Genomic DNA, 21783 nt, shown 5'->3' on the forward strand with positions numbered 1-21783 from the left:
TTTGCCATTGTCACAAAATTTTAGAATTAAAAACGGATCTAAAATGAACTGAAGCAATTTAGTTCAAGATATGTTTCGATATAAAGCTATAATGTATAAATAGTTTTACAAAGTCATGTTGAGCTGTATTTATGCATTCAAATTGTTCTGAAAGTTGCACTAAGAAACATTGTGTGACAAAACAGCAGTTTTTCCACACAGTTTTTTTGATTTTGTTAAATAACTCGATCAATAAATGTTAGAGGACACCAGCTTTATTATTTTTATAAGTGGCAAGTTCCTAGTGTGACATACATCAGATACACACTGTAGTGTCACATTTATATTAGCAGAAGTGGAATGGTCATATACAAAACATACAAAACTGTGATAATGCAAGTGTAGTTATTACAAGCTGCAGACATCATTCAAATCACTTGGATCTGGTTCATAACAGATACTTATAGGGCCAGTTCACCAGAACACAATTTACAAGGAATGATGTGTCATTTTTAGTCTGGTAAACACTTCCTTCTGACTCAACATGTACGTTTTGGATGTTCTTTCCCTGTAAGAGAGAAAAAGCAACTATTTTAGGTATATTGGTGAAGTATTTAGCATAAATATTTTTCACAAACATTCCAATAGATAAAAATATATAATGAAAATAAAACTATGATCTTGCTCTTTTCTCACCCCAAACTTTACGGTTCAGAGTTTGACCCAGTAAGAACAGCAACGACACAACAAGCATGTTATGAAAGAAGAAGACAGTCAATCCTGAGCTGCTGAACAGCCCCAGTAAAGGGTAAACCCAGACTCCCACTGTTAGATACACCCAAACAATCCTAAAAAGAAGAACAAAAATAATAATTATGTGTCTAAAGCGTGAGCAAATCAAGTTTCACTATTAGTGCAGTCACCCACATAATCTGTTTAGTTTCAAATCATCAATATGTATATAGGCTACAAAACAAACACAAGGCATTCTCACCATCCTAAGTAAGCGAGACCAACAAATCCCAAAGCTGCTAAACCATTTCTAGTTTTCGGGTAGATATGTGGCTCCAACAGGATCTCGCCGAACAAGATTGGGAGAACAAGAGTGTGCTACAAATTAAACATACAAAGTGACTGGTATTAGTCGACTTATTGATCCAAAGATCTATTTAGTTGTGAATGCAGATCATTTATAGTTGATATATATTTTAAAAAGTTATCAGAAGGTATAGAGAACAAACCATAGCATGATTCATCCATTGAGGGAAGAAGTTGTCCATTGAAGCTGGATAGACCAGCTCTCGGTCATAGGCAAAAATCAGCCAAAACAGCAGAACTACAAACTTAAGACAAAAAATAAACAAACATTAAAAACCTGCAGATTTTGTGAGGATTTATTTGTAATGTAATTATTTAACACTTAAAGTTTGAAGTGATATGCATTCAATTTTTAAAATAACACTATTAACATTACAATAGATGGCGCTATCTATCTATCTATCTATTGCCATTAACAAATAAGGTACTAAAATGTATTTATTTATTTTTAACACATATTGTCAGCACTATGGTACACTATAGTAAAGTCACACTCACCATTCCTACTGGAAACACAAAGACGGAAAAGAGGCAGTCCTTGCAGAGGCAAAGAAATGACATTTTGGAGCCTTTCCCCACAGGCTGGAGGTCATTCACAGATGCCATTCCAAAAAACACCATCTGTAAGACCTGAGAAATGAACATTAACAAAATTTACAAGCAAGCTCCAGTAATGTAAAAGACCAAGAACGTTTATGTAAAGTACCGTCACATTGGTGGTATCTTACCAGGTTTAAAAATGTTAGGTATTTCCAGGGTCCGCCATAGACAAAGATCCCAGGTGGCAGCTCTGAATCCCCTTTTGCAAAAATAGACTGAATAACAAAGGCATACCAGCTGAAAGCAACTATGTGGTAAAATTTCTTCAAAAAGCCAGTCATGACTGCAGTCATAAAGTCTGTTGCTGAAATACAAATTTCATCACCGTCAACTGAGTTCTCCACTGTTATATGAGTTGCAAGAGACTAGGCAAAGCCAGGGGAACTAATTCAGATTTATGAGAAGAAAAGCTTATATTGAGAGATTAGCCTAAATTGACAGGCTATTTTGACACGGTGTTATAAAAGTGCAAATCCTCACAAAGGGCTCTGTGTTTTTCTGGTGACATAACACATGCTATTTATTTTCTTTCACCCAAAACACAATTATCACGGGCTAAAAAAAGTATGCTCTGTTATTTGGTTTTTAAAGTTGAAATTAAGCTTAACTGCATGGCTCACATATTTTGCAGAATGACTCAAACTGCCTGAGAAGCTAATTATAGATCAGTGATGTCACCAAGTTAAGTAAGCACACTCCAAATCTCAATTCAACAGTCTTTTTAAAGGAAAAGTAATACTCAACACAAAGGGTTTTCCTTGTTATACTGTGTTCTATAGTCTCCATTCACTGTCATATTTATTGACTTGAAGGCATATTTGAGCAAAACAACACTACCGATTTTTATTGCATGGACAAAAAAGGGGATTTAAAAAGGGGATTTCTGTGTTCCACAGAAAGAAGAAAATCACACAGGTTTGGAATGACAAGTGAGTGAGTAAATGATGACAGAATTTTAATTTTGGGTCAACTATCTGTTTGTTCCCATCTAAAATACTATAATGGTATTAAAGGGGAATGATTACACATTACACAAAAACAGACATTGTGTAAACTTCCCTTTCATCAGGAGATTAATGAACACATTTTTCTGTCTGTGTGATAAATCCCTTCCCTTTGGGCATATTGGTTCAGTGCTTTTCCAACGGCCGAGAGAAAATAAAAGAAAGTAACACAAAAAGAGGTTTTGATATTTGAAGAACATGTCCTAGTTTTATTTTATTTCAATGTCAGTGAAGTAGATCTAACTTTTTATCTAAACATGATTCAAACATAAAACCTTTGGAATAGGTGGCAACATGTAACAGACATTATTGGTTCTCTACACATAGCTTATAGGAACCTCCATCAAAAACAGTCTCACTACATTGACAATTGTTGACAAACAGGTTTCACATTTTAAATAAATCAATAATATCTCATTCAAAATTTACAATATTGCACATTTCATCTAACTTAGTTCCTCAATTCTGCACTTTTTTTGTCCTATCTTTATTGTGTACTTTAGCGATTTTGCTAAAAGAAGTTCCTGTACACACTTTTAACAATATGTTACCTTGACTCACACATATGTGCTTTGTGCATCATGCTCACACGATGAGTTTCCATCGTGTATCAACATAAACCAACAGAATGTATTTTACAGTGGCATGTCTTTAAAAACGTATTAGTAAACACTTAAGCATCCAGTGGAACATCCTGAACAATTTCCCCTTTCCAAAGCATCCTGTGTTCTTTCCACTCTAGCTCCACTTTGTTCCATGTTTTCTATTTCCTGCTGCTCACTCATTGCTTCATGTAAACCACATAGAAAAATGTGTGCCCAGTTACTGATCCACTATAAAGTTCTTTCAATGTTTGTTTTTAATATCACAAACATCTTGGCACAAGATAATTATTTAAATGAAAAAATAAACAATACTTGGAGAAAAGTTTCATGCTGTATTGAAACAAGAACACTAGTCTGTTAACATGTTGGAGCAATATCAGGACGATCTTGGAGACTTTCAAAAAACCTGCTCCTTGCTCCTGGCAATATCACACAACTCCTCCCCCACTCCACATCACTCACATGCTCTGTCTTTGGCAGTTCACTTTGTAATGACTGCTTTTTGTTTGGTAAACAACTTTTTTTAGATCAGAATTTCTGGATTCAGAAATCCCGATAATTACAAAAGATTCAGATATTTGTTTCACAGCTATATAAACACACACAATAGAAAATACCTGCCCTATTGAAAGCTTATTCCAGCTGGTAAGGGTTGTGTTCCTGTTTTTTTGTCATGCAGTTAAGTCAGTTGTCATCTGTTAAGTCTTGCAGGGATTTCCATTCTCTCAATATAGGCAGCAATCTTTAGTATTATCAGACGTTTTGAGACAGTTCAAGTTCACAGTTATGAGGTAAGACCGAAGGAAAGAATAAAATCGTTTCTCTCGTATTGTTCCTTTACTGGAGCCTTCTGAAGATTTAAATTATGAGGCCTGTGAAAACACCAAATACAAATGCCTGAGTAATATAAGTAAAAGTAAATTAAAACTTGACTCTTTCGGATATTGTGACAATGAATCTACTAGAATATTTTCAGAACAATTTTTAAAAATTCATGCACACACACCCACACTCACGAACAAAATTATTAATTTATATGAACAAATGCTACAACGTACCTCAAAACGGCTGTAGACCTTTCTCTCTTTACGCATTTTCTCCATCTTCTGTAGCAACATATCCCGTTCTTCTGGTGTAGCCTTGGAGGACCAGGGCCTTCCCGAATAATTTGAAAACAGTTTATCTGCAGAGCTAACCTCACCCTCTTTTGCTTCATTGGGTGCAGCAATAGTCTCCTTGGACTGGGATGATCTGCTTTGGTTTTTTGCTGAAATTTGCTCTAAAAGAACTTTAGTGTCATCTCTAAGGTTGCTGCACGAGATAACATTTGCAGTAGAGGACTGATGGGTGGACATGATTGATTTTGGATTCTTTGCAACAGAAGACTGAATTACTGAATTTTCTGAATTACTGTGTATAGTCATATCTGATTTTTCTGAACCCTCTGCAAAGTTTTCCACCTCTGTTGTTGTTTGTTTAGGGTCTGGGGCTGTAGAAACCTCTGTCTGAGTTATCTCAGGCCCTTCAGCTATAGCCGAAGATTCATGCCTCTGAGATTGCTCTGTAATGGTCTCATTCTTCTGGCACTCATCTGTTTTCTCAGGTTTTGGGTCATTTATACAACTAGATTCCATAGGGTTTGATGATATGCAAGATTGTAATTGTGTGATTCCCTGAGTTGAGTTAATCTCATTTGTGGACAGGCAAATCTGTGTTGAGCTCACCTCAACTGAATTGAGACTAGTGTCAGTGTCTTTTACCACAGGAGTTATACGTGGTTTGGTCCCTGCTTGTGTTTGGCTATCACAAGGTGGAACAGTATCAGATTGGGAATGCTCAGCTGTGGAACTTAAGTCTGTAATGACTGTAATTTGAGATACACTATTGTCTGCTTGTGTAATGTTAGCATCTGGAACGGGTTTGCTGAAGGGTTCGGATAAGTTATCATCTTTTTTCTTTTTCTCATTCACACAGTCAGACTCTGTTGCATTGATGTGTTGAAGGGATTCATTTACTGGTTCAATAGGATGTTTGGAAGTGTCTACCATTAGTTTAGTAGAGTTTTGGGATGATTCACTTTCTGTTACAGTGAGCTGCTGGGACAAATCAGTGTCTTTCGCAATGAGCTGATGCAAAGAGTCTGAGACTGTTGTGGATTTCTTCTGGGAAGAATCTGTCTCTGTTGTAGCAGGCTGCAGGGAAGAGTCTGTTTCTGTTGCAGTGGGCTTCTGGGAAGAATCTGTCTCTGTTGCAGTGGGCTGTTGGGAAGAATCTGTCTCTGTTGCAGTGGGCTGTTGGGAAGAATCTGTCTCTGTTGCAGTGGGCTTCTGGGAAGAAACTGTCTCTGTTGCAGTGGACTGTTGGGAAGAATCTGTCTCTGTTGCAGTGGGCTTCTGGGAAGAATCTGTCTCTGTTGCAGTGGGCTGTTGGGAAGAATCTGTCTCTGTTGCAGTGGGCTTCTGGGAAGAATCTGTCTCTATTGCAGTGGACTGTTGGGAAGAATCTGTCTCTGTTGCAGTGGGCTTCTGGGAAGAATCTGTCTCTGTTGCAGTGGGCTTCTGGGATGAATCTGTCTCTGTTGCAGTGGGCTGTTGGGAAGAATCTGTCTCTGTTGCAGTGGGCTGTTGGGAAGAATCTGTCTCTGTTGCAGTGGGCTGCTGGGAAGAGTCTGTTTCTGTTGTAGTGGGCTGCTGGGAAGTGTCTGTTTCTGTTGTAAAGGGCTGATGGGGAGAGTCTATTTCTGTTTTAGTGGCCTGCTTGGAAGAGTCTGTTACTGTTGCAGTGAGCTGCTGGGAAATGTCTATTTCGGTTGTAGTGGGCTGCTGGGAAGAATCTGTCTCTGTTTCAGTGGGCTGCTGGGAAGAATCTGTCTCTGTTGTAGTGCGCTGCTGGGAAGACGCAGTCTCTGTTGCAGTGGGCTGCTGGGAAGAGTCTGTGATTGTTGCAGTGGGCTGTTGGGAAGAGTCTGTCTCTGTTGCAGTGGGCTGCTGGGAAGAGTCTGTGATTTTTGCAGTTGGCTGCTGGGAAGAGTCTGTGATTGTTGCATTGGGCTTCTGGGTAGGGTCTCGGACTCTTGCGGTGGATTGCTGGGAAGAGTCTGTGATTGTTGCAGTGGGCTGCTGGGAAGAGTCTGTGATTGTTGTATTGGGCTTCTGGGTAGGGTCTCGGACTCTTGCAGTGGATTGCTGGGAAGAGTCTGTGACTGTTGCAGTGGGCTGCTGGGAAGAGTCTGTGACTTTTGCAGTGAGATGCTGGGAAGAGTCTGGGACTGTTGCAGTGGGCTGCTGGGAAGAGTCTGTTTCTGTTGCAGTTGGCTGTTGGATGGCATCTACCACTGATGCTGTGGACTGCTGTGAAGTGTCTGTCTCCATTGCAGTGGGTTTTTGAGAAGAATCAGTCACTATTGCAGTGGGGGGTTGAGAAGAGTGTGTGACTGTTGTAGTAGGCTGATGAGAAGAGCCTGCTCCCAATACAGGTGGTTGCCTGAAAGGTTCTGTGGAAAGTTCACATTCTATTGCAGTGTGCTTTTGGGGAACGACTGCCCCTGATGCAGTTGTCTGTTGAATGGCGTCTACCACTGATGCTGTGGACTGCTGAGAAATGTTTGTCTCCATTGCAATGGGCTTTTGAGAAGAATCTATCTCTATTACAATAGGTGGTTGGGAAGAGTCTGTGACTGTTCCAGTGGGCTGCTGTGAAGAGTCTGTGGCTGATGGAGTAGTCGGTTTGTAAGGTTCTGTACCGGTTGCAGTGGGTTTTGGGTCACTTTCTTTTGTAGTGTGATGTTGGGAAGAGTCTACCACTGATGCAGCGGTCTGCTGAGAAGAGTCCGTCTCTGCTGCAGAGGGGTGTTGTGAACATGCACTTTCTGCTGAAGATGGTTCAGACCCTACTGTGGTGGAGTGTCTGGAAAAATCTTCTACAGTTTCAGTGAAGTGCTGAAATGAGTCTGCCTTTGTTGCAATGGGGTGTTGAGAGGAACTAATTCCAGCTGTAGAAAATGATGGGCAGGGAACATTATTTATGTGGTCAGGCTTTGAGGGTACACAAGTATCTACAATTGCTAGGCTTGATTTTGAATTAGAATCCAAAGATACATTATCAGGGCATGTGCTAGAAATATTGGGTGAGCTCTGTGCAAGAGTTTGGGAGTCATTTGCAAATAGAGAGCCCTCACTTTGAGTGGTGCGAAGTGGTGACATACACTTTGTCTGTGGTAACTTTACTGGCGGACAACTCCCTGTCAAAACAGCATGGGAGTGGTCTGTTTCTTTTGGACTGTGAAATTGGATGAGGCCAGATTCTGTTGAGGGAGTATTGAATGTAACAGATTCTGCTTGAGCTACCAATGTAGCACTGGCTATAGAAAGGGAGTTTTTTGAGCAAGGTTCTGAGGATGAGCTTGCACAAGGATCTGTGGACTCACCAGACAAAGCACAGAAAGGCTTTTGTGCAAAAATGTTTAAAATGGGGGATGTCTGATTTTTAGCTGTAGATACTGTTCTTGCCTCTTCAACAGGTTTTAGAGTTGGATCAGTGTCTTTTTGAAAAAATGTGGAGCCAGATTCTTCCGCAAGTCTTTTCTTAAATCGAATTTTTTCTGCATCAGTAGCTCTATGCATGATGTCTTTACTTGATTCCTCACGTTTGGGGTCTTTACATGTTTCTTTGGTCTCTGGTGCTGGGACAGTGGTATTTTTTGTCTTGAGTGTAGTTTCTGGGGTCTTGAAAACAGGTCCTGCATTTTTATCTGCGTCAGTGGTTGAAGGTTTCTCTGGTAGAGTAAACTTTTGGGTGGCTTTCACTGGATTGCTCTGAGGAACCTTTGCTGCTGCAAGTTTGCGTTTGGCTGCCAACTCTTTGAAATACCTCAGTCTGCAGTCAGGGTCATTCATATCTATCAAAGAAGATGACTTTTGCAATAGATTAGATGGACATTCATCCCTTCTTTCAGGAACTGCTGTTTGAGGTTGATCTTTTTCTTGCAGAGGACCCTTTGTTTGAAGTTTTTGGGAGTTTTCAACTTTATCTAAATCAGAATTTTCACCCAATTTGTTCAGTTCATCCTCAGGTTGTGCAGACTCTATGGTGGAGTTATCAAATGTGGCTGACTTTACAAAATTGCTCCACTGAAATGGTTGAAATGGAGAACTAGTCCTCTTTTTATCCAAGATATGCGAGACCCGAGCTAAAGGTTTTGAAGTTTCATTCTCTTCTTTTTCTCCTGCAGTATCTTTCATATCTCCTGATGTATTCAACTCCAAATTTGAACTGAATATCAGTGAGTGTCTCAGTCTGGAACTCCTCTGGACAGGGCGGCTGGGTTTCCTCTTGAGGAACTCTTCACTAATCCGGTTTGTCTCTTTAGGTTCTCTGTTCTGCGTCTCCTCCACTTTGTCACCCTCAGTGGTGCAAAAAGACTCTGAAGTTGATGTTGGTGTTGTTTTGATATTTATTTGTGATAAGACTGTTGGATGATTTACTGTAATATCAGGCACAACAGAATCATTCTGAATCTGGACAAACATGGGATTTTCCCTAGGTGAAGGTACCCTGTTAAACTCTCTGTTTCCTGGTCTAATTTCAGCACGTACAGGACCACGAGGAGCTCCCTGCGTAAAACATGGAACGTCTGGTCTAATTTCAGCACGTAAAGGACCACAAGGAGCTTCCTGCGTAAAACATGGAATGTCACTTCCTGTGCTGGATCCTTCAAGTTCAGCTAAATCCAGTTCTCCTGCATCATCATATGCACTAAGGTACGAGCTGATCCTCCAGTCCCTCAGGCCTTGCTTTTGACTCATATCCTGTGGTTTGCGGTTTACATTAAAGAAACGTTTCTGTTCTGGCAGGTTTGGTTGTGTTGGTGAGGTCTGACAGGTATAAGACTGACCCCTGCTGTGTCTCTTAATATTAGATTGCACAGGTGGCAATACATTTCTTGGACCATATTCTTCCTCCATAGCCGAGTGAGACTGCAGGTATCTTTGAACATGGTCGTAAGCTCCAGTTGGTTCAGCCTCATCTCCCTCATGAGGGTAGCTAGACCCTGAAAACTGATCAATGTGGTGGCCTTGGCCTGTAAACTTCCCATACATGTCATAACCAGATTGTAATCCAGCTCCCTGGTAAATATTTGGATCTCTTGCAAAATGGCCACCCTGGAGCACAGCTCCCTCTATGTACTGGTTTCCTTTCATTGTTGGATGGTTTTGAGGAGGCAGGTATTCATAATCAGGTATATTTCCGTAGCTATGCCTTTTTAAGCCAACCATTTCAGTTGGTCCTCTCATTTGCCTTCCATGCTCTATAAATTGATGGCCCCCTCTATGTTGTTGACCAGCATGCAGGTTCATGTGCCTTTGAACGGAAGGATTTGCTTCTCCTGCACTGTGGATGGATTCACTCCTAAAGGGTAACATTTTGTGACCCACATTCATATGCTCTTCTGCACTGCGTTCAGCCCATTCCATACCCATAGCTGGATATTGTCTGTTAAACATGTGGGTCTTTTCTGTGTTGTAGAAGCCTTCAGGTTCCCTGTCATAGTGTGGCATATTTGCCAAAACATTTTCAACAACCAGTGGCTCTGAATGGGCAAACAGAATCCGAAACTCTTCATCAAAGGTGGTTACAAGCTGTCCCAGAAACAGATGAGCAAGGCATCGATGTATCTTCTCAAAAGACCACATGAAGCTGCAACACAAAGTGAGAAAATGTATTAACCAACACATATTTTATGGACACCTTGATTAAACACAACATATAGAGAACTTTTAAACAGTAAAATGCACCTACCTATAGTTGCCACTTAAAACAGCTCTGCAGTCTACCAGTATAAAGCGACTCATCATCTGACCTTTAAAGTTCTTCCCTGTGCGGCAGGAATAGGTACTACCAGACACAGTTCTTACCCGCATGAACTGCAAGTAAAAAGTATATTAATCAATTTGTACTAATTTGAAACAATCAAATGAAAAAAGTACCTACTTTTATCTCATCCAGATTCACCCTACAGTTGTTCACCATCGCAACAAAATGTTGAGCATTCAGTTCATCAAGAAGAACATAAACAGCCACACCACGTGTCGCTGCACCAAGGATATCAGCAAAGATGTCAACATCTGTAAACATATCCATCACCACAGCGATAACCTAGAACAAGAAATAAAAATATATTATCAAGTATATCAAGTAAAAAAACATGCATTGTAATGTCAGAATGAGTTTATTTTTTAATCACAAGAATTTTCACAAGAACATAGTTTTAGTATTAATAATCTAATACAATCTTAAAAATTACTGTTTTTCTTCTTCTTCAAATGTTTAACCCATTTTTTCAATTATTTAGCATATTGTAGATATTCAAATGATTTGATTACTATGTGTGCTTGTAAAGTGCCAACATTTCACGTTTCCAGCAGAATAACCAAACAAATAATGACAAAAAGGTGAATATCAGATGAAGAGAGGTGGAAAGCAGAGAAGACTGTCTACTTTTATGTTTACTTAAACTTCGGTCAACAATGATGGCACAGACTATTTTATATTAGGCAAAGTTCACTCATAAAAAAGACTGCCAAACTGAATCTCGCCAATCTGAAACTCAAACTGCCTCAATAATAAATTCAATCTAACATAAGAACATTTTGGAAAGAAAACAAGTCTGCATGATATACATGATACTTTTACAGCACATATGTATAAGGTGAATGGCATTACTGCAGGCAAACCATTTCATGCCTTCATTGCCCACACCAATTTGGCATAAAATCAAAAAAATGTATTCAGCACCTTTAGCAATTTGAAACGATAAACTTGTATTACTGTCTAAATTGAAAAAAGGTAATTTGGTTGTGTTTGGTATTTAAACTAAACTTGTCAATAGATACTACAATCCTAATGAGTGCACAATAGCTGTCATTATGTCAAGTTTACAATGAAAGACCAGCTGTGAAACTAGTGTGACCAGTTTGCCGTTTGTACTAACCTCTTACTGCCAACTTGTGAAAACAGTACCAAAGTGATTAAAAACATTGAGTAATGAAGACTGTGATGCAGTAATAAGTAACATTTTATTAGTGCAGTTGGACAGCATGCAAAACTCACTTGTTGTGCACTCTTGATCATTCTGCGGACTTGCTCTTTAATACTGGGCATCTCGGGGTCAGGCGGGTTCACCAATGTAGTGACCTCAGTAGGTCCAACAAATCTGTATTGCTGTGGCCAGCCTAAGTCAAGGCCCGGAGCATCATGGTCTGAATGTACCGGCCAGTAAGTGTCAGAAGAACCATCTACATCTTCAGTCATGCATCTCTTCTCTAGTTGGGCGGTCTGGTATGGAGCTTGCACATTGCATTTGATATACTCAATCTCTGTACGGGATAAAAAATCGACCACATCTACCATCTTAAGAAACCCATAGTAGCCCTCCAAGTCAGTGTCAACCAGGGCGTCGATAGCCATTCGGTATTCCTCACGATAGTGAGGGGGAAGGTAGTTGGGGTCCAGGGGGTTGTCCCCGGCAGAGGAGCACTGGGAACGATGAGCCATATTTACACCTGGATCAGTGGAGACAGAGTTAAGAGATTATCATCAGAAAAAAAATTATATTGTACATTAATTCCACATGAGGGCAGCCACTCATCAACAGTGCATCAACATGTGAGAAGTAAGCATGTGCATAGATTGTGATGCACATATTTTTGAATAAACTTAAAAAAAAAAAAAAAAAAACTCTTTATACATTTAAAATCTGATTTAATTGTTACTATTTAAATTAATACTGTTTTAAATGAAAGCATGTATTTTTTTTTTTTATTTCAACTTATCCCAAAATCTATTTCAACAGAGAAAATTTCTTTCTTTCCGTTTTTAAATGTTTTGTCATCACTAATAATGGATGCTACTAACTCAGTCTATGAATGTTGCAAAAAAAGTCTTTATATTTATACCTTAAAACTACATAAATTATAGTAAGGCAAGTCATAATATCATGCTGATTTCAGTACTAATCCACCTACAATTTTTGTCTAATATGTTTAGAAAAAACTTAAAATGGTCACAAACTGTTTTTATTATTCATTATTATCATGTATTTTTATGGTAATAACGCATTTAGAGTAGAAATCAAGCATAGGCCTATTTGTGTGTCTCTTGAACATAACTAAGGTCTGAAAGGGTTAAATACAATATGGATACTAAAACAGAAAAAAAAAAAAAAATACATAAACCAACACGGCGTCCATTTTTTCAGTCTAAATCCTACATTCAAGTAACTTAGTCTTAGTTAATACCTCAAGTAAAAGAAACTCTAGAGTATAAAATATATTTAAATGAACATATATTGTAAACCAAATATATTTTTAATAGTTTCAAGTAGCCTGGTAGAAAAGCACGAATCCTGTGCGTTATCAGTCAGCCATTGAAATTAATCTGAATAGATCGAGTAAGTTAAAGATCTCACATCTGCTTCAACAACCTCTGGGTGTGTCGCGACAACAGAGAGCCCACCATTTAGTGACTGAACTTGTCAAATCTTTCTCTTCTATTTTTATAAAGACAAATCACTACTGTTAACTTATTGTTAGCTATCACAAACATATTTTCTTTCCCATGAGGGGAACCAGCCCCGTTAGATTTTGACGTCGCGAATCGTGAAGCTCTCAAAATTTCACAAATTTACAGCCAAACAAAAAAGTACAGATTATGAAATCTAATGACGCGTTAAAGTTTCCTCACATGTATTTAAAGTCGACTTACCCTATCTAAATTGCTGTTTCCCTTGATTCCCTGTTTGAAATCCCTTCACCGATGTAAGACCGTCATGACAAACGCTTTAACTTTCACTCCAGTTGAAGAAAAGGAAAACACACACCTCAGCCAACATACACACACGCGCACGCGCGCGCGCGCACACACACACACACACACACACACACACACACACACACACACACAAGCAAAACCTGTTTGTGTTTGCGCGCAAATGAAGAGAATGATCTATTCCTGCTCAAAATAAGCGTTTTTCCCATCATTCCAAAAGAGAATTCAATACACGTTTTAGAGTTAAAGTTGTTAAGGATATGCAGATTTCATGACAGGACGGATTACATAAAATTATTGATTTCCATATGAGTATTAGGTTATATGTAAAGTTAATAATTCTCAGTCCTAGTAAAACTTTAACTTTGAACACATGGTCCTGATAACAAAGTCTTGATCTGGAGCTCAATTGCACACAAATTTGACAATGTGTGTTGGCTGAAGTCCGTGAGAGGTCACTGGAAAACTCCCACTCTGCAAAAACACTGATCTACAGCCACTGTACATATACAAATAGCCAATATATTATTAGTCATCAACATTAAATTCATTTAATGGTCTTAATTGAACTCTTAGTCTAATTAATTCAATTGCAAATACAAACAATACATGTTCGATTTACTTACAAGTAGGTCTGAAATTGTGGGAATCCCTTCCACTTCCTTGACTGGACCCGTCGACCACCCTAATGCACACATATACTGATTACAGTACTATAATAAAAAACTTATTTAGACAAGACTACATACAACTGTTATGAACACTTTGTATATTCAGTACATCATCTGCCATCAATGTATAACCAGTGATTGATTTCATTTTGTACAAGACAAAATTTTTATGTGTGCAATCAAAGTGCAGATAAAATAATGGGGTCACATGAGCCTGTGTGAACTTGTTTGCCTGGTACAGAGTAACTTCTGTAAAGACAGCATGGTCTGGAAAAAAAGTATAGACTATGTGAACAAAACTGATTAGTGTGTTTCTCAAAATAAAAAAAGGGATGAATAATTAAGCTACACAGATATATCAAAAAAGTTTCTGAAAATAAAAACAGTTGAAAGTGAGAGGATGTTTCTTTTTTTCTTTTTCTTTTTTTTTTGCTGAGTTTACACACACACACACACTAAATTGAACATAACCCAAGAGTCAAGATCACTATCACTACACATTTTCCTTGTAATGTAACATTCCCCTTTGTGTTATAAATGAAAACATGGTTTAAGTTTACAGCAACATGGGGTGGGTATGGATTTTCCTCTCTCTTTTTTTTTTTTCATTTTAAAGCAAATGATCTGTGGAAGGCGAATTTAATCATCTAAATGTGCGATTTCCACCACCTTGTTTAACAAAAAACACTTTAAAACCTACAACGCTTTTTGAAGTTGCATTCAAAATCCAGTTGGTTCAAACATCTGAAGGGACTTTTTCTGCCTGTTTGACATATATCTGAAAGCATAATGGTCTAAGATAACATACACATTGTGCTATTGTTATTGTCGTGTTTGCAGAGTTTCAGAACAAAGGTGTGACCTTTATGTACATGCCAGCGTTGTCCTGGACAACAGAGATGACACCTGAAATCAGATCAGAGCTCATCGGGTGTTTCTACTCCAAAAGGTCTCCAATGTAGATTTTCTCTCTGGAAATGATTATCCTTAGCCACTGAAGTGTGATTAGTCCCACTCCCCGATGCAGAGCCTTCACTCTCTTACACCAAATGCTTCACCATAATATGCTTGCACTTTTTTAAAACCTTGTCAATATACCTCTATTGAAACAATAGCTATATTTTTGACAGCTCCTAAAATGTTAATAAGGCTGTTGTGATTTATAGTCTGCACAATCGCCTCATTAATTAGACAGTATAAGCACTGTTGATCCAATGTTTGTAAAGCACCAAAGGCTTGTGTTCTGTAACTGTGTTGCATATGAATGGTTGATTTCCTTTCCAAGGGAAAAAGGGTAAACTTGGCTACTGGAGGGTTACAGGATATGATGTAATTTCTCAAGTCCATGCCTGAACAATCCTGCATTGTTTCAACAGACACCGCCTAAAGCATATATTGCGAGCAGTGTTGAGGGTGAAGATGTACGTGACCTCATACCTAAAAACATTCCAAGTACAAAAGTCACATGTTTTCAAAGCTATCACGGCACTGCTAATCCGCATGTGTTTATACCTGTTATGCACCTCACAGATCTTAAAAACACTTTAAAATGAAATGTCTTGACAAGCAGTTTTCTTTTTGTGCTGATATATGAAAAATTATATATCAAAGGCATCACCCTATTATTATTAACCCTTGTGCGTCCTTATGGACATTTTTGTCCTTTTCAGTTTTTTTTTTTTATCATTTTGCCTGTGTTAATGTCAACTGCATAAATTTTGACTCAGGCGTGTATTTTTATTGGAATTTTACTATTTCACCCCCATTTCCTTTAAGAAATCTTTTTGCACTAGGTACACAAATAAATACACACAGGACCTTAAAGACAAAAATATCCTCATAGAAAACCCACTGAAACTGCTAAATTTAATCCCAGGCCCATTTAACTATAAAATGGTGCAGTCTTTGTTAATTGGCTTTGTTTTTTGCTTTTTTTACCAAATGGTGCCATTTTCTCAGGTTTGGCCTGTAACGCAAATACTCACTTTATTCCTGTTTTCTGCTTCTGCATATTATAAAGCCAATTGTATAAATTATGCAACTTTAATTGTGTGGGTGTGTTGGTATGAATGTCAGAATGTGGTTTATATGAGTCTATTAAAAAATATGTGTGTGTCATATTTGAGAGATAAAAACTCTATATCTATATCTAATGGGGGAAATTTGGTACTGCGCCCAAACAAAATCTTACTGAAAGCTCATTTTTTGAGATATCAACCTCAAATTTGGAACACAACTTATTTAGATTTATGGCTTTGATTTCTAGCAGTTTTCTAGCAGTTTCTAGCAGGGGTAAATAATCAATAGCCATTAGTTGAGTCAGAGTCAATACTTGTTGCAAGACACAGGTAAGTGTTATTGGAGGGTGAGGCATTCTTATCTTAAAGATATTTAAAAAATATTGCTACGCTATGAATGTCAAGGGGTCAAGGTTTGGCTGTTCAGCATGGGATAGTTAGATCTTTCTGGAAGGGACAATCCACATATATATTGTTAACATTACATTATATTATTATTAGAAATTTTACTAGAGTCGTAATTATTTTTGAAAGGCTCTTAAAGGGATAGTTCACCCTAAAATGAAAATGAAGTCATCATTTACTCACCCTGGTGTTGTTCTAATGTCGTATGCCCTTCTTTTTTTCACGGACCGCAAAAGGAACATTTTTAAAAAGAAAAAATATTTTTAAAAAGACACAGAAGTATCACAGAATGATCCCATGTGACATGTGCCTTATATTCCAAGTCTTCTGGGGGTATTCGATAGGGTTTAGTGAAAAACAAACCGAAATTTAATGTATTAATTAACAAAATTCTTGCCCTTGACCGTTGGCTTTCTGTGCATGGCTGCACAATGTGCGTGTTCAGCGTAACAAGAAGTTATCACGTTCACATCTGTCAACTGTCATTCTGACTGTCATCAGACAAACAGAGTTCCAGTCTGGTGATATTTGACTTAGTGAAGAAAGTACATGGATACTTTTTTGCAATTTCTAGATGTTGTATTTCATGTCGTGTTTTTGTTAATTTTGATTTTTCACAACTTGTGTCTCACAACACCAAAAAGATTGTGCATTAATGGTATCAAAGCAGTTTGGTCAGCAAACATTCTGCATTGTGGCTGCATGTAGTTCTCCATCTCCAACTGCATCAAAACATGCTGCAAGCCTTTGCACTCAAATAATATGAAAATAATGTTTTGGCCAGCAGCCAGATCCATGCAAATGAGGTCACAAGCACTCCATCAATTTGTCAGAATCTGGCTGAATATTATTTGCATGCATTAAAAACAGGGGCGGAAATGTATTAGCAGCACTAATCTTAATACGAGATTAATTCCATCATATTTTTTTTTCTCTTTTCTTCAACTATGCACCTCTGGTCCAATGGATGGCTTTTTTTCCCTCCAATTAATTTAAATATTTACAATGTTGGTAATTTTCTTCACATTTTTTGGACATTTTGTCAAAACTTCTTGATTGAAAATGAAAAAACTTACCCTGATTTTGATGTTTTGTATATCTCATATTCAATTTCAAGCTGGAAAGAAAAAAAAAGAAAAAAAAAATTAGAAATGAACTAAATTAGCATCGGAAATTACCCCCCTGAGGAAGAAATGGAAAGACCGTAAGACATTATACAGGATTTATCAGACAAAAATACATTTTCACATCTAGTTTATAATTTACTTTGTGAACATATGTTAATGGATATGAAATGAATCAACAGGTTGTCATGTAGATATTATTAGATATCTAACATTCTCACAAGACTAACACACAAACTGTCAAGTTCTTAGAGTTACTCAGCAACATTTTGTGTTTTGGTTCAGTATTTCCAATTTGTTTGCACTTGTGTTTTTTTTTGGTTCCATTTTGAATTGAAAAGAAATAGAAAAGAAAAAAAAATTCAAATAAAATGTACAGTGGGGCAGGTATTAATAACAGCACTCTTTCTACTTCACACTAATTTATAAAGTAAAACAAAGACAGACATAAAAACAGAAAACCAAATGTTGAAAAACCACTCCCGTTCATTCTCCACAAGCCATCGAACACTCTTATCTGCACTTGAGTTGTTCCCCAAGGGCAGATCCTTCAAGAATTTCTAAATGGGAGGAAAGTCTTAGTCATATCAGCTAACCACTGAGGTGCTTAGACCTGCTTCTTTTCTCAATTTACCAGTCCTCTCCATCATAAAAGTACACATCTTCATGGCTTCTTGAGACACAGATTTTTTTTGTGTGTGTGAATTTTTTTTTTTTTTTTATGTCATTACATTGGAAAATAAGAAACAAACAAAAAAAAACATGTTTTTTTATCTTTTAATTTCGTTTATATATATATCATTCATATTTTATGCTATGTCCTCTGTAGAGGACACCAGAACTCAATTATTAAGAAAATGACACTATAGGCAAAAACAATGTTTTTTTTTTCATTCACCATTGACAATCAATTTATTTTTTTAACCAAACTTTGTATAGAGATGATTCTCAACTTGAAAGATGTAACAGAATAATTTGACTATTTTACTTTATACGAAAATGCATGTAAAAATGGCCATAAATGGGTATTCCCATACAATGTATCTATACATTGTATCTCAATTGCATATTGATGTGTTATTGGGGCAACATGTAATGAAAAATAGACAAATTATTTGAAAATAATTAAGATTTAAATGATAATTACAAAATATTATCTTAATTTCATAAAAGTACTCAGTCATTCAGTCGATGTCAGTCATTTTTAAAGACCAAGGAGAGGGAGTTATCATGGTCAAACCTCCAAACATTTGAAAAGGGGTGTAAAGAGTACCTGAAAACCATACGTGAGTAAAACTACACACACCTTACAGCGAAAATGACTCCATTACAAGTTATAAATTCCAATATGGTTTGAATAATGTGACAGTGTAATGTAACAGTATTTTACTCGTACTGAATGTAGGCTCAAAGATGCATAGTCCTCAACACCTAAGAGACATGCCAGTGAAAAACAAGAAACAGTTGATTTATAAAGATAGCATGCACATGTTTATTTTCTAAAATCAAAATAAAACTGAAAACCTCAAAACTGTCTCAGTTAAGTCAAGTGCTCAAAAAGAGCATGAGTAAATTAATTTCCTTCAAAAAGGTCTCTTTATTATAAGGGATAAATAAAATAATGTTCATTTAGTCAAATGAAATAGTCAAAGCCTGATTTCATGCTGGTTTCGGCCTCAACAGAGGCTGCAGCCATTCTTTATCTCATATATGGTCATCCCTGTGATTCATAACTTCCTGTTCATGTAAGCCTTGTTGACAAGTTTGGGTGAGTAAGGGCAAAACGCACAAGATTTAGTACCTTCAATGCCCTGTAGATGGCGATATCACTTCTTTTGTAGCAGAAATAAAACTGCTGCAGAAAAAGTTAGGTGCCATGCTAAATCAGAGATTGTATATTATAGGAAGATGAGAGGGTCTGTATCTCTTACCATTGGAGAAAGCGTAACGGCTAACTTAATCATGTGCGGCACCTCTCAGCCTATCGTGTAATGCAGTGACATCAGTGCCCGTCGTTCAAAACTCCTTCCCTGCGTTCCGCCAAAGCCGGAGCTTTAGCATTAGCCATTATGCTGTTTTGGCTAAAGGTTGCAGGCTTGCCTTCCAGTGGCTTTGGCTAAATGTAACTAGTAATTGCATTACTCATCACAAATATATTAGAGAAAAGAATACATATTCAAAAATGTAAAGAAGAGAGTAAAAGTTGATAATTTTTTGATACTCAGGAAAAATACAAAGTAGCCAAAAAGATACTGAAGTACAGTAACTAATTAGATTTACTCAAATACTTTACACCACTGCATTTGGTATATATGAAAAGCCCTGAATGTGCTCTTACATCCAGTATACATACATTAAAAATTAAAATTGACGTATAGTCTCAAGGCCAGAACACACCAAGCCGACGCCGACGAACTAGTGGCGACGAAAGCAGACTGCGGGGTTGGCTCACGTCGGCACCGTCTGTGTCCAAAGTTGCCCTGCCACACCAAACCGACGCTAAACAGCCGACGGCCAAGCAGCACATCAGTTCTGCGCCTGCGTGAGATGAAATGCCTTTCCGAAACAGCAGCAGGCGGCAGTAGCTGAACAGCCAATCAGAATGATCAGATGGTCCGACGGCCCGACGAGGTCCAACGCCGATTCAACATGTCGAATCGGCCGAAACAAAGCCGACGAGGACCAACTTCAGCCGACGGTGCGGCAGTGTTAATTTCGTTGATGAATAATTTTCGTCAACGACATTTTTTCACGGACGAAAACGAGACGATGACTAAAACTATGACTAAAATCTACTCTAATATTCGTCAACGAATAAAAACGAGACGAAAATGAAAGAGAGGGACGATTTGGGAAGATATCCAGTCAGGAATGCTGTCCTATGTGAAAGATGCGCACATTTGAAGTGCATGATCTAACCGCGGGAAACGCGGCGCTGTTGCGCGCTCTACAGGCTCGCGCAGCAGCACTTCAGACTGCTTAGTAATTAATGAATAGCGCACATTTACGCCAAGAGATTGCTTATAAACTAATATTGATTAATTACGACAATGTTTACTACACTATGTTTATATGGTAATGTGTTGTAGGTTGTAAGAATGCATATTAATCTCCCTCATTAGTAGCCTGCTACTACAATAGGCTACAACGCAGGCTGCAGACATTTCAGAATAAGAGTCACGGTGTATTTCGGGATGGTTTATAATTATTAGTTTTTCCTGGTCATAATTGTTATTTTGTTTACACAATAAACTGTATTTGATTTAATTTCTATTTAATTCATAGTAAACTACTGTATCTTCTGTCACAGGAAGGAAAGACTAAGAACATTATTTGACATATTATTCAATATATTTTACAAGTATAAGGGTTATTACTAAACCTAAAACCAAAGAAATCTTAATTATTTGAAATAAACTAACTGAAATAAAAAAATAAATATATATAAAAAATGTAATCTTATTTTATTTCATCTAGTTTCTAAGCTTTACCATAACCTGAGGTATTAAAATAACAGAAATACAAACTTAGACATTTAAAAGCGAAAACTAAAAGACATAAACACAAAAAATTAAAAATCTAAAACTAAAAATCAAATCTAATAAAATTTTAAACAAAAACTATAGTACCTCAATGATAAGTGTGTCAATCCCTGAAATATGTTGAATTTTGCTCTTTCGTGTCTTTTTGCACTGGCTTTGGCCAGCAAAGTACAGTTGGGTGAACATAAACAGTTTGGGGAATATCAGATGTACCTATATCAGTGTATAGGATCTGTGTATTGTTAGAGAAATGCTTTATGCATTACAATTTAATTAAATTAGATTTTAGTCTACTAAATCTACTGTAGATTTAGTTGACTAAAATCTTATGATATTTAGTCGACTAAAACTAGACTAAAACTAAAACAATTTCCGATGACTAAAATATGACTGAAACTAAATGGCATTTTAGTCAAAAGACTATGACTAAAACTAAATCAAAATTTTCTGTCAAAATTAACACTGCGGTGCGGAACACACCAAGGAAACTTAGTCGGCCGACGAAGAAAAACTGCCCGACGGCCGACCATCGGCTTAGTGTGTTCCTGCCTTCAGAGAAATTCGCTAAAATATAATGTCCTCTACAGAGGACAAAAGTCTCAGGACCTGATGGTCTGATGACATGAAGACCAAATGACATTTTTTGCCATTGAATGAACAAATTAAATGTTTAAATAATTAATTTGAAAATTGTTTTTAAACAGTGTAAAAGGAAACACAACCCAGATGCAAATCAGCTGTGTTACAAGTATGACCAGTTTTACACTAAGAGTTTGGAAAATGTACTTCAAAAATCACATTTGTATAAAGATCATTGAAGATACTTTTATCTCATCTCTTGATCTCCCAGGTACATGTATGTGCATGTGTTGTACAGGTAATATGGGATGATTTTTGTATACTTCCTCCTTT

At 37.4% G+C, this 21783-nt stretch overlaps 2 protein-coding genes and 1 long non-coding RNA gene across 5 annotated transcripts; 1 reads left to right on the top strand and 2 right to left on the bottom strand.

Moving 5' to 3' along the window:
- Nucleotides 1–238: 238 nt before the first annotated feature.
- On the bottom strand, nt 239–2707 carry LOC125276702 (androgen-dependent TFPI-regulating protein). Its single transcript, XM_048204487.1, is given in 7 exon segments — nt 239–547; nt 676–827; nt 974–1089; nt 1221–1322; nt 1576–1707; nt 1806–1967; nt 1970–2707. Coding segments are annotated over 7 exon segments (723 nt in total). The 5' UTR covers nt 2000–2707; the 3' UTR covers nt 239–518.
- Nucleotides 2708–2861: 154 nt separating this feature from the next.
- Nucleotides 2862–14184, bottom strand: fam83ha (family with sequence similarity 83 member Ha). Of its 3 annotated transcripts, none has more exons than XM_048204486.1 (6): nt 13738–14184; nt 11396–11847; nt 10277–10441; nt 10085–10209; nt 4345–9982; nt 2862–4158 (listed from the first exon to the last, which is right to left on the bottom strand). In XM_048204486.1, exons 2-6 carry the CDS (start codon nt 11837–11839, stop codon nt 4150–4152), a joined length of 6381 nt encoding a protein of 2126 aa, XP_048060443.1. In that variant the 5' UTR covers nt 11840–11847; nt 13738–14184; the 3' UTR covers nt 2862–4149. The 3 variants fall into 3 exon arrangements, with proteins under 3 accessions (XP_048060443.1, XP_048060441.1, XP_048060442.1); XM_048204484.1 differs by lacking the exon at nt 13738–14184 and adding an exon at nt 13049–13222; XM_048204485.1 differs by lacking the exon at nt 13738–14184 and adding an exon at nt 12753–13033.
- A 5661-nt stretch (nt 14185–19845) lies between these two features.
- On the top strand, nt 19846–21423 carry LOC125276710. The gene is made up of 3 exons (XR_007186715.1): nt 19846–20027; nt 21046–21049; nt 21410–21423. It is a non-coding gene; the product is annotated as an uncharacterized LOC125276710 (long non-coding RNA).
- Nucleotides 21424–21783: the final 360 nt, after the last annotated feature.

This window comes from Megalobrama amblycephala, linkage group LG10, assembly GCF_018812025.1.
Source record: "Megalobrama amblycephala isolate DHTTF-2021 linkage group LG10, ASM1881202v1, whole genome shotgun sequence".
Taxonomy (NCBI): domain Eukaryota; kingdom Metazoa; phylum Chordata; class Actinopteri; order Cypriniformes; family Xenocyprididae; genus Megalobrama; species Megalobrama amblycephala.

Coding starts and splice junctions, on each gene's coding strand:
- fam83ha (XM_048204486.1), bottom strand. CDS start 11,839: ATGGCTCATCGTTCCCAGTGCTCCTCTGCCGGGGACAACCCCCTGGAC. Junction 10,442..11,395: donor TGATCAAGAGTGCACAACAA/GTGAGTTTTGCA, acceptor TTCTTGTTCTAG/GTTATCGCTGTGGTGATGGA. Junction 10,210..10,276: donor TGAATCTGGATGAGATAAAA/GTAGGTACTTTT, acceptor TTTTACTTGCAG/TTCATGCGGGTAAGAACTGT.